Raw genomic sequence first — 14413 nt, 5'->3', positions numbered from 1 at the left:
CTCAAGAAGGCGGCAGTTCTCCTATACTCTCAAGAAGGCGGCAGTTTTCCTATACTCTCAACAAGGCAGCAGCTTTCCTATACTCTCAAGAAGGCGGCAGTTCTCCTATACTCTCAAGAAGGCGGCAGTTCTCCTATACTCTCAACAAGGCGGCAGTTTTCCTATACTCTCAACAAGGCGGCAGTTCTCCTATACTCTCAACAAGGCGGCAGTTCTCCTATACTCTCAAGAATGCGGCAGTTCTTCTATACTCTCAACAAGGCGGCAGTTCTCCTATACTCTCAACAAGGCAGTTCTCTCCTATACTCTCAACAAGCGGCAGTTCTCCTATACTCTCAACAAAGCAGCAGTTCTCCTATACTCTCAACAAGGCGGCAGTTCTCTATATACTCTCAACAAGGCAGTTCTCCTATACTCTCAACAAGGCAGCAGTTCTCCTATACTCTCAACAAGGCAGCAGTTTTCCTATACTCTCAACAAGGCGTTTCTCCTATACTCTCAAGAAGGCAGCAGTTCTCCTATACTCTCAACAAGGCAGCAGTTTTCCTATACTCTCAACAAGGCAGTTCTCCTATACTCCTCAAGAAGGCAGTTCTCCTATACTCTCAACAAGGCGGCAGTTCTCCTATACTCTCAACAAGGCGGCAGTTCTCCTATACTCTCAAGAAGGCGGCAGTTCTCCTATACTCTCAAGAAGGCGGCAGTTCTCCTATACTCTCAAGAAGGCAGCAGTTTTCCTATACTCTCAAGAAGGCGGCAGTTCTCCTATACTCTCAACAAGGCGGCAGTTCTCCTATACTCTCAAGAAGGCAGCAGTTTTCCTATACTCTCAACAAGGCAGCAGCTTTCCTATACTCTCAAGAAGGCGGCAGTTCTCCTATACTCTCAAGAAGGCGGCAGTTTTCCTATACTCTCAACAAGGCAGCAGTTTTCCTATACTCTCAACAAGGCAGCAGTCTCCTATACTCAACAAGCGGCAGTTCTCCCATACTCTCAAGAAGGCTGGCAGTTCTCCTATACTCTCAACAAGGCAGTTCTCCTATACTCTCAAGAAGGCGGCAGTTCTCCTATACTCTCAACAAGGCAGTTTCTCCTATACTCTCAAGAAGGCAGTTCAGTTCTCCTATACTCTCAAGAAGGCGGCAGTTCTCCTATACTCTCAAAGAAGGCAGCCTATACTTTTCTCTCTATTTCTCCTATACTCTCAAAGGCAGTTCTCTATATACTCTCAACAAGGCAGTTCTCCTATACTCTCAACAAGGCAGGCAGTTCTCCTATACTCTCAAGAAGGCGGCAGTTCTCCTATACTCTCAACAAGGCAGTTCTCCTATACTCTCAAGAAGGCAGTTCTCCTATACTCTCAAGAAGCGGCAGTTCTCCTATACTCTCAAGAAGGCGTGCAGTTCTCCTATACTCTCCTAAGAAGGCGGCAGTTCTCCTATACTCTCAAGAAGGCTGCAGTTTTTCTATATTTTCAACAAGGCGGCAGTTCTCCTATACTCTCAACAAGGCGGCAGTTCTCCTATACTCTCAACAAGGCGGCAGTTCTCCTACACTCTCAAGAAGGTGGCAGTTCTCCTATACTCTCAACAAGGCGGCAGTTCTCCTATTCTCTCAACAAGGCGGCAGTTCTCCTATACTCTCAACAAGGCGGCAGTTCTCCTATACTCTCAAGAAGGCGGCAGTTTTTCTATATTTTCAACAAGGCGGCAGTTTTCCTATACTCTCAACAAGGCGGCAGTTCTCCTATTCTCTCAGAACATTTTGCAAAGTGACTGTCATTCACTCACTCACTCAAATTAAATCCTGCTGTTTAAAGAGATATGTAATAATTAATCACTACTCTTGAGAAAGCTGTCAATTTCAGTGATTGTGTGAGTCCCCATTTACCCAATGCTAATGTAGGCATGTCTCTTTGTCAGGTGTTGACACAGTGGATGTCAATCAGCCATCTGTATTGTATTTCAGATGACCATAGCAGTTGCCAACCATTTACTGTCAGAATGCTTGAAAACAAGCTGGTCAATTAACGATCATTAGCACACTCGGTCACTGCTCTGGCTGGCTGGTCAGATTCTTGACCTCTCTTCACTGTTTGATATGGGTCGGCCATCTCGGGGTCAGGCTTGGAGCAGGCCTGGGCTGTATGCAGGTTGGGGCCTTGCTGGCTCATGGATGGCTATCACATGTCCAGCAGCAAGCAGGTCAGGGAAAGAGGCCAGCCTTGCACACACAACAATCTTGACCAGTCTTCACAAACACGTGGTGCATGTTTAACCCTATCCTCACCGCGTCTCATATAGTTTATGTAACCAAATTCAATCTAACACAGTACGTGTTGCAGCTTTATACCACAGTCTGTGAAATCAGCATCAATTGACTTCATGTTTGTGTGGTTTAACCCTTCCTGAGGTCGCAGGTGTACTTACTAACATACTGACTCACCTACTAACATACTGACTCACCAACCAACACATTGTCTTACCCACCAACATACTGACTCACCCACCACCACATTGTCTTACCCACCAACAAAATGACTCACCAACCAACACATTATCTTACCCACCAACATGCTGACTCACCAACCAACACATTGTCTCACCTACATACTGACTCATTTACCAACACATTGTCTCACTTACCAACATGCTGACTCACCAACCAACACATTGTCTCACAAACATACTGACTCATTTACCAACACATTGTCTCACTTACCAACATGCTGACTAACCCACCAACACATTGTCTCACCTACATACTGACTCACTCACCAACACATCGTCTCACCTAACACCATACTGACTCATCTACCAACACAATGTCTCACTTACCAACATGCTGACTCACCCACCAACACATTATCTCACCCACCAACATACTGACTCACCCACCAACACATTGTCTCACCTACCACCATACTGACTCATTTACCAACACATTGTCTCACTTACCAACATGCTGACTCACCCACCAACATACTGACTCACCCACCAACACATTGCCTCACCTACCACCATACTGACTCATTTACCAACACATTGTCTCACTTACCAACATGCTGACTCACATACCACCATACTCACCCACCAACACATTGTCTCACCTACCACCATACTGACTCACCCACCAACACATTGTCTCACCTACCACCATACTGACTCATTTACCAACACATTGTCTCACTTACCAACATGCTGACTCACCCACCAACATACTGACTCACCCACCAACACATCGTCTCACCTACCACCATACTGACTCATTTACTAACACATTGTCTCACTTACCAGCATGCTGACTCACCCACCAACATACTGACTCACAGCAACTCATCGTCTCACCTACCACCATACTGACTCATTTACTAACACATTGTCTCACTTACCAACATGCTGACTCACTTCAACAACAAACCAAATAGAAAGAAATTAACATTACCCAGCAGGTTCATTTGTGGATGAAGTCAGTTGTACCAGGGACAGTTTCAAGGTGACTCTGGACAAAATATAGCAGCAATTTGTCCTGGTCTACCTGTGATGTTCCAACATCCCTGTATGAGATAACTCTGTACTGGAGTACTCACCCACCAACATACTGACTCACCCACCAACACATTGTCTCACCTACCACCATACTGACTCATTTACCAACACATTGTCTCACTTACCAACATGCTGACTCACCCACCAACATACTGACTCACCCACCAACACATTGTCTCACCTACCACCATACTGACTCATTTACCAACACATTGTCTCACTTACCAACATGCTGACTCACCCACCAACATACTGACTCACCCACCAACACATTGTCTCACCTACCACCATACTGACTCATTTACTAACACATTGTCTCACTTACCAACATGCTGACTCACCCACCAACACATTGTCTCACCTACCACCATACTGACTCATTTACCAACACATTGTCTCACTTACCAACATGCTGACTCACCCACCAACATACTGACTCACCCACCAACACATTGTCTCACCTACCACCATACTGACTCATTTACCAACACATTGTCTCACCTACCAACATGCTGACTCACCCACCAACATACTGACTCACCCACCAACACATTGTCTCACCTACCACCATACTGACTCACCTACCAACACATTGTCTCACCCACCAACATGCTGACTCACCCACCAACATACTGACTCACCCACCAACACATTGCCTCACCTACCACCATACTGACTCACCCACCAACACATTGTCTCACCTACCACCATACTGACTCATTTACCAACACATTGTCTCACTTACCAACATGCTGACTCACCCACCAACATACTGACTCACCCACCAACACATCGTCTCACCTACCACCATACTGACTCATTTACTAACACATTGTCTCACTTACCAGCATGCTGACTCACCCACCAACATACTGCCTCACAGCAACTCATCGTCTCACCTACCACCATACTGACTCATTTACTAACACATTGTCTCACTTACCAACATGCTGACTCACTTCAACAACAAACCAAATAGAAAGAAATTAACATTACCCAGCAGGTTCATTTGTGGATGAAGTCAGTTGTACCAGGGACAGTTTCAAGGTGACTCTGGACAAAATATAGCAGCAATTTGTCCTGGTCTACCTGTGATGTTCCAACATCCCTGTATGAGATAACTCTGTACTGGAGTAGATATGTCACATAAACTGAAGTGTAATACTATTGTCTGTGGTCAGATGTTGATTTGTAGTGTAACATTTGGAATTAGATGTAGATATAGCCTATCTGTAGCAATATTTGTAAATAACTGCCACATGCACCAGGCACAAGGAGGAATTACCATGCAGACATATTCCTGTTTCATCTGCACAGAGATAAAACTTCCTCTCCACAGAGGTCCTGAATGAACACAAATAACCCTAGAATGTTCATTGAAGTTGAAAAGATTGTTTCTGTAAATGGTTTTCCCCAGCCCATCTAGGACTGATGATGTGCCAGGTTATACCGTCAGTGCACTATTTCTGTATGTTTCAATATCCATCACCTTTAACTGTTGTATTTACGGAAGTTGTGGGGCACAAAAGACTCTTCCTCTATCCCGCTGAATCGCAGGCATGTTGCAGAATTTGAAGTGTGTTGAATGAAGATTAAACAGACTGACTTATTTGCTAGGCAAATGAACTTGTCTTAAATTTGAATGATTACTGAAAGTGGGAAGCAATCAAACTGTTTGTATGGTAGCTTGTCCTCCTCCTATTTTCAAACATGCGGCTCGTGCGGCAGACAGTTGATTACCAACTGCTAATTGTACGGTGACTGAACGCTAGTTGACTCCAAGTTTGCGTCTACCCATAGCTGGGCTGGCAGGATGACACTAATCACTTTCTATTTGACCAGTAGTTACATGTCTAGTTCCGTGTCTAGTTCACTGTCTAGTTCACTGTCAAGACTAACAACTGTTATTTTTGTAGAAATGACTTTAAATTCTTTTGTTTTAAATGCTTCTAAGTTTGTCACTTTTGTTTTTCTCAAGTGACACTAACTATGGTAATTAAAGTGTGTTTGCTTGTCGTAAAACATATCAATGATTGTGTTTTAATATTCTTAAAGGGGCTGTTGGGGGAGGGTTGTTCAAGTGTCAGATTATTGCACTGAGTGAAACCATGGGTTGATCAAGTAAACCCAGTCAGTCGGGAACTATATTATGAACACTGACATGAACATTTTATCTGAACAAACAAGTATTAGTAATTATCTTCTTGATTGTGATTCAAGAATCAGACAATTACAAAAGATATCATTGGTCAGTGGGGGAAACCATGTTGTTTGTGGTGTAAAGGGGACCACTTTCAGACAAGGAGTCATATACACTGTCCGCCCACCTGGTACCCCTGAACTGAAACCAAGATTTATCCAGTTTCAGAATCTCATATTTAGAATCTTCTTAAGATTGTCAATTTGGGTTGCTTGAAGCTGTTTCTAATGTTTGTTTTAAGCATGTGTTGACATTGGTATTTTAGATCAGATGAGTTAAGAACAGTGCTTGGTTACGAGGAGCCTAGTTTTCACAGTCCTCCTAATCCAGGTATGTTTGTGTCTCAGGTCCATGATAAAGGTCCTGATGCAAAGAAACTGAGAATGTCCGACTCCTGTCCAGTCACACATGAAAGTGAGCGTCCACTGCCTCCAGGAGGTGGTACGTCTGCTCCAGGACATCCGGCCACTATTGATGTCTCGTCCACAGGATCTGGTCAGTTTGGCAGTAGTGTTTGTTGTAATAATGTCATAAGTCTGTTGTCAGATAACAACCTGACATGGAGAAATGGCTGAAGTGAATATTCCTCCTGATTGTGTGAACCACAACCGGCAACTGATGCTTGTTCCTCCATTCCAGATGCTGCTCCTGTGGCTGATGCATCTTTTGAAGGGGAGGCAGCTCTGGAAGACACAGGGGAAGCAACTCTGGACAGAGGGAAGGTTGCTCAGGAATGCTGTAAAACAGCAGCAAGTGACCGAGGAGCAGATCGAGAAGGGAAATTCAAAGATATTGACAGTTCTGAGCTTCACAGACAATTGACATTAGTGGATCCTGTGACTGCGAAAAAGATTCATCCACATAATCGCAGGAAGATTATCAGGTTTGTGACGATTGAAGCTGTATAATATTTCGTATACAAGCAATGTAGTAGTACTTGTAGTGGCCACTTAAATCAAGGCAGCGGGTTGTCAATGAGAGTATTGTAGCTTCTTGGAATTTCCAGATTCTTCAGTTACTATTTGATTGATCAAATGAACTCAGTATTTACATGTCATGATAACTGTCTTGCATGTTAATGCTGTATGGCTGTAATATTGCCAATGCGATGTAAAATTTTAACTCACTCACTCATTCTTGCATGTTTCTATAGTTCATTCAGCATCCCACTCTGATGTAACATTGTATGACATCAAGTTGGTGATCGACACACTAGGGGATAAATAGTAGTAAAGTCCCCGTTGATTATGGTACGGAGGGATCTGCTGATACATATGTGGCTATAGTATCCCTTCATTGGCACATAGAGCGCTGGAAGTGTACAGCCAACATGGAGTTCCGCTCAGCGACATCCTCAAGTCCCAGCATGCATCAGCAGGAGGCACAGACGCTCTCAGTGGACCAGTGAGATATGACAAGACTTGCATCTTTTGGATACAGTGTGATCAGACAGGTGGGAGACAATTCTAATAAGAAACAATTATTTAGTATCACAACTCTACAACTTCATGCTGCTGTCTCATGGACATTCTTGGATGTCACATCATGTTGCTGCTGTCACATGGACATTCTTGGATGTCACATCATGATGCTGCTGTCACATGGACATTCTTGGATGTCATCATGTTGCTGCTGTCACATGGACATTCTTGGATGTCACATCATGTTGCTGCTGTCACATGGACATTCTTGGATGTCACATCATGTTGCTGCTGTCACATGGACATTCTTGGATGTCACATCATGTTGCTGCTGTCACATGGACATTCTTGGATGTCACATCATGTTGCTGCTCTCATGGACATTCTTGGATGTCAAATGTTGCTGTCACATCGACATTCTTGGATGTCACATCATGTTGCTGCTGTCACATGGACATTCTTGGATGTCACATCATGATGCTGCTGTCACATGGACATTCTTGGATGTCATCATGTTGCTACTGTGACATGGACATTCTTGGATGTCACATCATGTTGCTGCTGTCACATGGACATTCTTGGATGTCACATCATGTTGCTGCTCTCATGGACATTCTTGGATGTCAAATGTTGCTGTCACATCGACATTCTTGGATGTCACATCATGTTGCTGCTGTCACATGGACATTCTTGGATGTCACATCATGATGCTGCTGTCACATGGACATTCTTGGATGTCATCATGTTGCTACTGTGACATGGACATTATTGGATGTCACATGATGCTGCTGTCTCATGGATATTCTTGGATGTCACATCATGTTGCTGCTGTCACATGGACATTCTTGGATGTCATCATGTTGCTGCTGTGACATGGACATTCTTGGATATCACATCATGTTGCTGCTGTCACATGGACATTCTTGGATGTCACATCATGATGCTGCTGTCTCATGGACATTCTTGGATGTCACATCATGTTGCTGCTGTCACATGGACATTCTTGGATGTCACATCATGTTGCTGCTGTCTCATGGACATTCTTGGATGTCACATCATGTTGCTGCTGTCTCATGGACATTCTTGGATGTCACATGTTGCTGCTGTCTCATGGACATTCTTGGATGTCATGTTGCTGCTGTCTCATGGAAATTCTTGGATGTCATGTTGCTGCTGTCTCATGGACATTCTTGGATGTCACATCATGTTGCTGCTGTCACATGGACATTCTTGGATGTCACATCATGTTGCTGCTGTCACATGGACATTCTTGGATGTCACGTCATGTCTGTCACATTCTTGGATGTCATGCTGCTGTCACATGGACATTCTTGGATGTCACATCATGTTGCTGTCTGTCACATGGACATTCTTGGATGTCACATCATGTTGCTGCTGTCACATGGACATTCTTGGATGTCACATCATGTTGCTGCTGTCACATGGACATTCTTGGATGTCATGTTGCTGCTGTCACATGGACATTCTTGGATGTCACATCATGTTGCTGCTGTCACATGGACATTCTTGGATGTCACATCATGTTGCTGCTGTCACATGGACATTCTTGGATGTCACATCATGTTGCTGCTGTCACATGGACATTCTTGGATGTCATCATGTTGCTGCTGTCACATGGACATTCTTGGATGTCACATCATGTTGCTGCTGTCACATGGACATTCTTGGATGTCACCTCATGTTGCTGCTGTCACATGGACATTCTTGGATGTCACATGCTGCTGTCACATGGACATTCTTGGATGTCACATCATGTTGCTGCTGTCACATGGACATTCTTGGATGTCACATCATGTTGCTGCTGTCACATGGACATTCTTGGATGTCACATCATGTTGCTGCTGTCACATGGACATTCTTGGATGTCACATCATGTTGCTGCTGTCACATGGACATTCTTGGATGTCACATCATGTTGCTGCTGTCACATGGACATTCTTGGATGTCATCATGTTGCTGCTGTCTCATGGACATTCTTGGATGTCACATCATGTTGCTGCTGTCACATGGACATTCTTGGATGTCACATCATGTTGCTGCTGTCTCATGGACATTCTTGGATGTCACATCATGTTGCAGCTGTCACATGGACATTCTTGGATGTCACATCATGTTGCTGCTGTGACATGGACATCCTTAGATGTCACATCATGTTGCTGCTGTCACATGGACATTCTTGGATGTCACATCATGTTGCTGCTGTCTCATGACATTCTTGGATGTCACATCATGTTGCTGCTGTCTCATGGACATTCTTGGATGTCATCATGTTGCTGCTGTCACATGGACATTCTTGGATGTCACATCATGTTGCTGCTGTCTCATGACATTCTTGGATGTCATCATGTTGCTGCTGTCTCATGGACATTCTTGGATGTCACATTCACATCATGTTACTTTCTGCTGTGACATGGACATCCTTAGATGTCACATGTTGCTGCTGTCACATGGACATTCTTGGATGTTACATCATGTTGCTTCTGTGACATGGACATCCTTAGATGTCACATCATGTTTCTGCTGTCACATGGACATTCTTGGATGTCACATCATGTTGCTGCTGTCTCATGGACATTCTTGGATGTCACATCATGTTGCTGTCTCATGGACATTGTTGGATGTCACATCATGTTGCAGCTGTCACATGGACATCCTTGGATGTCACATCATGTTGCTGCTGTGACATGGACATCCTTAGATGTCACATGTTGCTGCTGTGACATGGACATTCTTGGATGTCACATGTTGCTGCTGTCTCATGGACATTCTTGGATGTCACATCATGTTGCAGCTGTCACATGGACATCCTTGGATGTCACATCATGTTGCTGCTGTCACATGGACATTCTTGGATGTCACATCATGTTGCAGCTGTCACATGGACATGCGGCATGTTGTGGTAACTAGTTGCCTTGTATTCAGTGCTGGACGCCCGTCTGGACGCCCGTGTGGACACCATGATGGAGCATGGTCTTCTTCAGGAACTCCACGACTTCCACAGAGAATACAGACAGAAGATGCAAGGGTACACAAGTTCTCTTTGTTCAACTCTTGTTCTGGGCTAGAAGTGGTCCCCAGCAACCTATGATGATGATGATGATGATGATTTGGAAATTTAACATGCACTTTGTGACATAAGTTTGATCGGAAGAGGAGTCATTTGACCGAAAGATTCAGCAACCTGAAGGGAGCATTAGTGTTGCATAATTATGTTTGTATGAATTTTGAAATTTGCCAGAAATTGTAGTCCCGTAAAGATCAGGGTTTGAATTGATCTTCAGCAGCTCATGCTTGTTGTAAGAGGCGACTAATGGGATTGGGTAGTCAGACTCGCTTACTTGGTTCACACATGTCATCGCATCCCAATTGGTAGATCAATGTTCATGCTATTGATCACAGGATTGTCTGGTCCAGACAACTTATCAGTCTTCACAGTTCAATCAACAAGGCAGAACAAACTGGACATGTGTCATATATTCATCTCCACTGTTTTCTTGTTAGTTAAACACAGTCACACCAGTCACACGGAATGTTTAATTGATGTGTCTATCAGGGATAACCAGGGCATTTAATCATTACCAAGCACAGAAGTCAGTGCAGTCATATGATTGTCATGTGTTCATCTTGTTATTACAAACTGTTATTACAATGTGTTATGGATTAGAATCTGTGTTGAGCTTTAATGAGTGTAAAAGTATGATGGATTGCCACTGAAATTCATAAGTATGGTAAAAGTAAGTATATGCAATATGACAGAGCAATCTGGTAAAGTGCCTGGTTGTACTGGGAGGCTGACAGAGCAATCTGGTAAAACGCCTGGTTGTACTGGGAGGCTGACAGAGCAATCTGGTAAAGTGCTTGGTTGTACTGGGAGGCTGACAGAGCAATCTGGTAAAGCGCCTGGTTGTACTGGGAGGCTGACAGAGCTATCTGGTAAACGCCTGGTTGTACTGGGAGGCTGACAGAGCAATCTGGTAAAGTGCTTGGTTGTACTGGGAGGCTGACAGAGCAATCTAGTGAAGTGCCTGGTTGTACTGGGAGGCTGAAAGAGCAATCTGGTAAAGTGCCTGGTTGTACTGGGAGGCTGACAGAGCAATCTAGTAAAGCACCTGATTGTACTGGGAGGCTGACAGAGCAATCTGGTAAAGCGCCTGGTTGTACTGGGAGGCTGACAGAGCAATCTAGTGAAGTGCCTGGTTGTACTGCGAGGCTGACAAAGCTATCTGGTAAAGCGCCTGGTTGTACTGCGAGGCTGACAGAGCAATCTAGTGAAGTGCCTGGTTGTACTGGGAGGCTGACAAAGCTATCTGGTAAAGCGCCTGGTTGTACTGCGAGGCTGAAAGAGCAATCTAGTGAAGCGCCTGGTTGTACTGGGAGGCTGACAGAGCAATCTAGTGAAGCGCCTGGTTGTACTGGGAGGCTGACAGAGCAATCTAGTGAAGCGCCTGGTTGTACTGGGAGGCTGACAGAGCAATCTGGTAAAGCACCTGGTTGTACCGGGAGGCTGACAGAGCAATCTGGTAAAACGCCTGGTTGTACTGGGAGGCTGACAGAGCAATCTGGTAAAACGCCTGGTTTTACTGGGAGGCTGACAGATCCTACTACAACAGTTAAATTAACTATGTAGCATGAAATACACAATGCCATTTAGAAAGTGGTCAGTGTAATCCCAAATATAACATATGTAACTATGTAGCAGTTGTGCAGGGTTCTGAAACCAAATCAAATTTTTTATGCCCAGGGCATATAGGGTTACCCTCGGTGTCCGTCCGTCCGTCCGTCTGTCCGTCGGTCCGTCCGTATGAAACAGGGAATGTATTCTATCCACTTCTCCACCATAACCGCTCTGTGGAATTCAATGAACTTATACATGGGCTTTCTTGGGACTCTAATGGTGTGCATCTCATATATTTAAAAAAAAATTATTGTTGTTTTTTTGTAAGTTTAGAGACATTTGAACTTAGGTACATTTTGCTGAATTTCTCTATGATGATAGTGTAATAGGGGATGAAGTCTATCCAATTCTCCACAAAAACTGCTCAACAGAATTGAATGAACTTCTACATGTCTTTTGTAGGGACTCTAAAGGTGTGCATTTCATAATTTTTTATGCAATTTCTTAATTTTGTCACTTTTACAGATGTTTGAACTTAGTTGAATTTTGTTCTATTCAGCCAGTGTTCGTTCCATCCAACAGGGGGTGTACGCTATCCACTTCTCCTTAAAAACTTCTTTATGGAATTCATTTAGATTACACATGTGCTTTATAGGGACTCTAAGGCGTGCATCTCATATTTTGATTTTGCATTTTATTTATTTTTCCAATTTTAATGCCGTTTGAACTTACATAAATTTTGTTGAATTTCTCTCTGAATATAGTGTTGTAGGGGGTGAAGTCTATCCACTTCTCCACAAAAGCTGCTCAACAGAATTGATTGAGCTTCTACGTGTGTTTCATTGGAACTCTAAAGGTGTGCATCTCATACCTTGTTCATCCAATTTCTTAATTTTGTCACTTTTACAGATGTTTGAACTTAGTTGAATTTTGTTCTATTCAGTCTGTTCGTTCCATCCAACAGGGGGTGTACTTTATCCACTTCTCCTCAAAAACTACTTTATGGAATTCATTTAGATTACACATGTGCTTTATAGGGACTCTAAAGGCGTGCATCTCATATTTTGATTTTGTATTTTATTTATTTTTTCAATTTTAATGCCGTTTGAACTTACATAAATTTTGTTGAATTTCTCTCTGAATATAGTGTTATAGGGGATGAAGTCTATCCACTTCTCCACAAAAGCTGCTCAATGTGTTTCATTGGAACTCTAAAGGTGTGCATCTCATACCTAGTTCATCCAATTTCTTAATTTTGTCACTTCTACAGATGTTTGAACTTAGTTGAATTTGGTTCTATTCATCCTGTTCGTCCCATACAACAGGGGGTGTACTTTATCCTCTTCTCCTCAAAAACCACTACACAAAACTCATTTAGCTTACATATGTCTTTTATAGAGACTCTAAAGGTGTGCATCTCATATTTTGTTTTTGTATTTTATAGTTTTGTGTATGTTTAGAGTCATTTGAACTTAGATAAATTTTGTTGAATTTCTCTCTGATGATAGTGAAATAAGGGATTAAGTCTATCCACTTCTCCACAAAAACTGCTCAACAGAATTGATTAAGCTTATACATGTGTTTCATTGGGACTCGAAAGGTGTGCATCTCATAGTTGCATAGATGTTTATTGAACTTGTTCGTGAATTTTGTTCAATTATTGATCTTTATTTGTCTTATGAATGTCAGCGGGGGCATCCGTGTCCCTGGACACAATTTTTTCTTGTTTGTTTTTGTGTTAATCTTTGTTAATGAAAGTGGGTAGGTGTCTGCCGAGTGACGAAACCTCGAGAACTCTGGGTGTTTATGTACATCTCTAATCTGTTCCCATTTTGATTATTGTTAAACACAGTTTGCTGTTCAACCATTATGTTTGGAGAAAGTGACTGTCAACTTGTTTTAATAGTTTCACAGTAGAGATCCTTATCCCCTTTGATCATCGGTTCATGAAATTTGATGAGTTTGTGGAAACAATCCCTTGTTGTCATGCCCATCTCAAGTGATGGCAGATAACACTCAGCCTCCGAGTTCATCCCATGCTCCATACAATGTGGTGTACACACTGCCCCGGGACAGATTACAGGTGACTATGTGTACACACACACATACCTCAGGGGGTAACTTTGTTATCGTACTGCTTTTGTTGTGAGCTAGTTTGCCGGGAGATATACGATATATTATCCCATCCACTTATCCAGGATTATCTCCCCCCCCCCCCCTTTCCTGACTCCAGGAAGCAGGATGTGGCCATCGTGTGCAGATTACAGTTGTATTGATCATCCTAAATGAGTGGACAACGCTTCCATGATTAGCAACAAACATCAGATTATCACTGCAGCTCAGCTCACCATCATGTTTTGGTTTTGTTAAGTGTAAACTACTTTTTTGAAAAAGGAATCTATACAGGTGAGAATCAGAAGTATATCCTGGACTCTGGATTGTAGATAGCTGATGGTTTGTGTAGAAGCAACTTCTCGAGTGATTATTGTGTCCCTAACAATAAGGTCGTACTGATTTATTGCATTTCAGTTGAGGTTATGTCAAATGTTTTTGATATTCTTTTTGCCAAAGTTGTCAAATGCTGAAATATTGAGTGACCATTGATCAT

At 43.0% G+C, this 14413-nt stretch overlaps 1 protein-coding gene across 4 annotated transcripts in view; it reads left to right on the top strand.

The window, feature by feature from the left end:
* Window positions 1-14413, top strand: part of LOC124263919 (tRNA dimethylallyltransferase-like) — a 62583-nt gene that overhangs the window by 33737 nt on the left and 14433 nt on the right. For all 4 annotated transcript variants that reach the window (XR_006894986.1, XM_046698645.1, XM_046698646.1 and 1 more), the window contains exons 4-7: window positions 6096-6243; window positions 6388-6631; window positions 7056-7201; window positions 10113-10215. Coding sequence is in view for 3 of the 4 variants with exons in the window: in XM_046698645.1 (XP_046554601.1) it covers window positions 6096-6243; window positions 6388-6631; window positions 7056-7201; window positions 10113-10215 (641 nt within the window). In the remaining variant the exon portion in view is untranslated. The remainder of the gene's footprint in view (window positions 1-6095; window positions 6244-6387; window positions 6632-7055; window positions 7202-10112; window positions 10216-14413) is intronic.

Source organism: Haliotis rubra, unplaced genomic scaffold (assembly GCF_003918875.1).
Source record: "Haliotis rubra isolate DU_JTF1 unplaced genomic scaffold, ASM391887v1 Scf90, whole genome shotgun sequence".
Lineage (NCBI taxonomy): Eukaryota > Metazoa > Mollusca > Gastropoda > Lepetellida > Haliotidae > Haliotis > Haliotis rubra.
The sequence above is the reverse complement of the archived record's forward strand: the minus strand, read 5'-3'. Positions and strand labels throughout refer to the sequence as shown.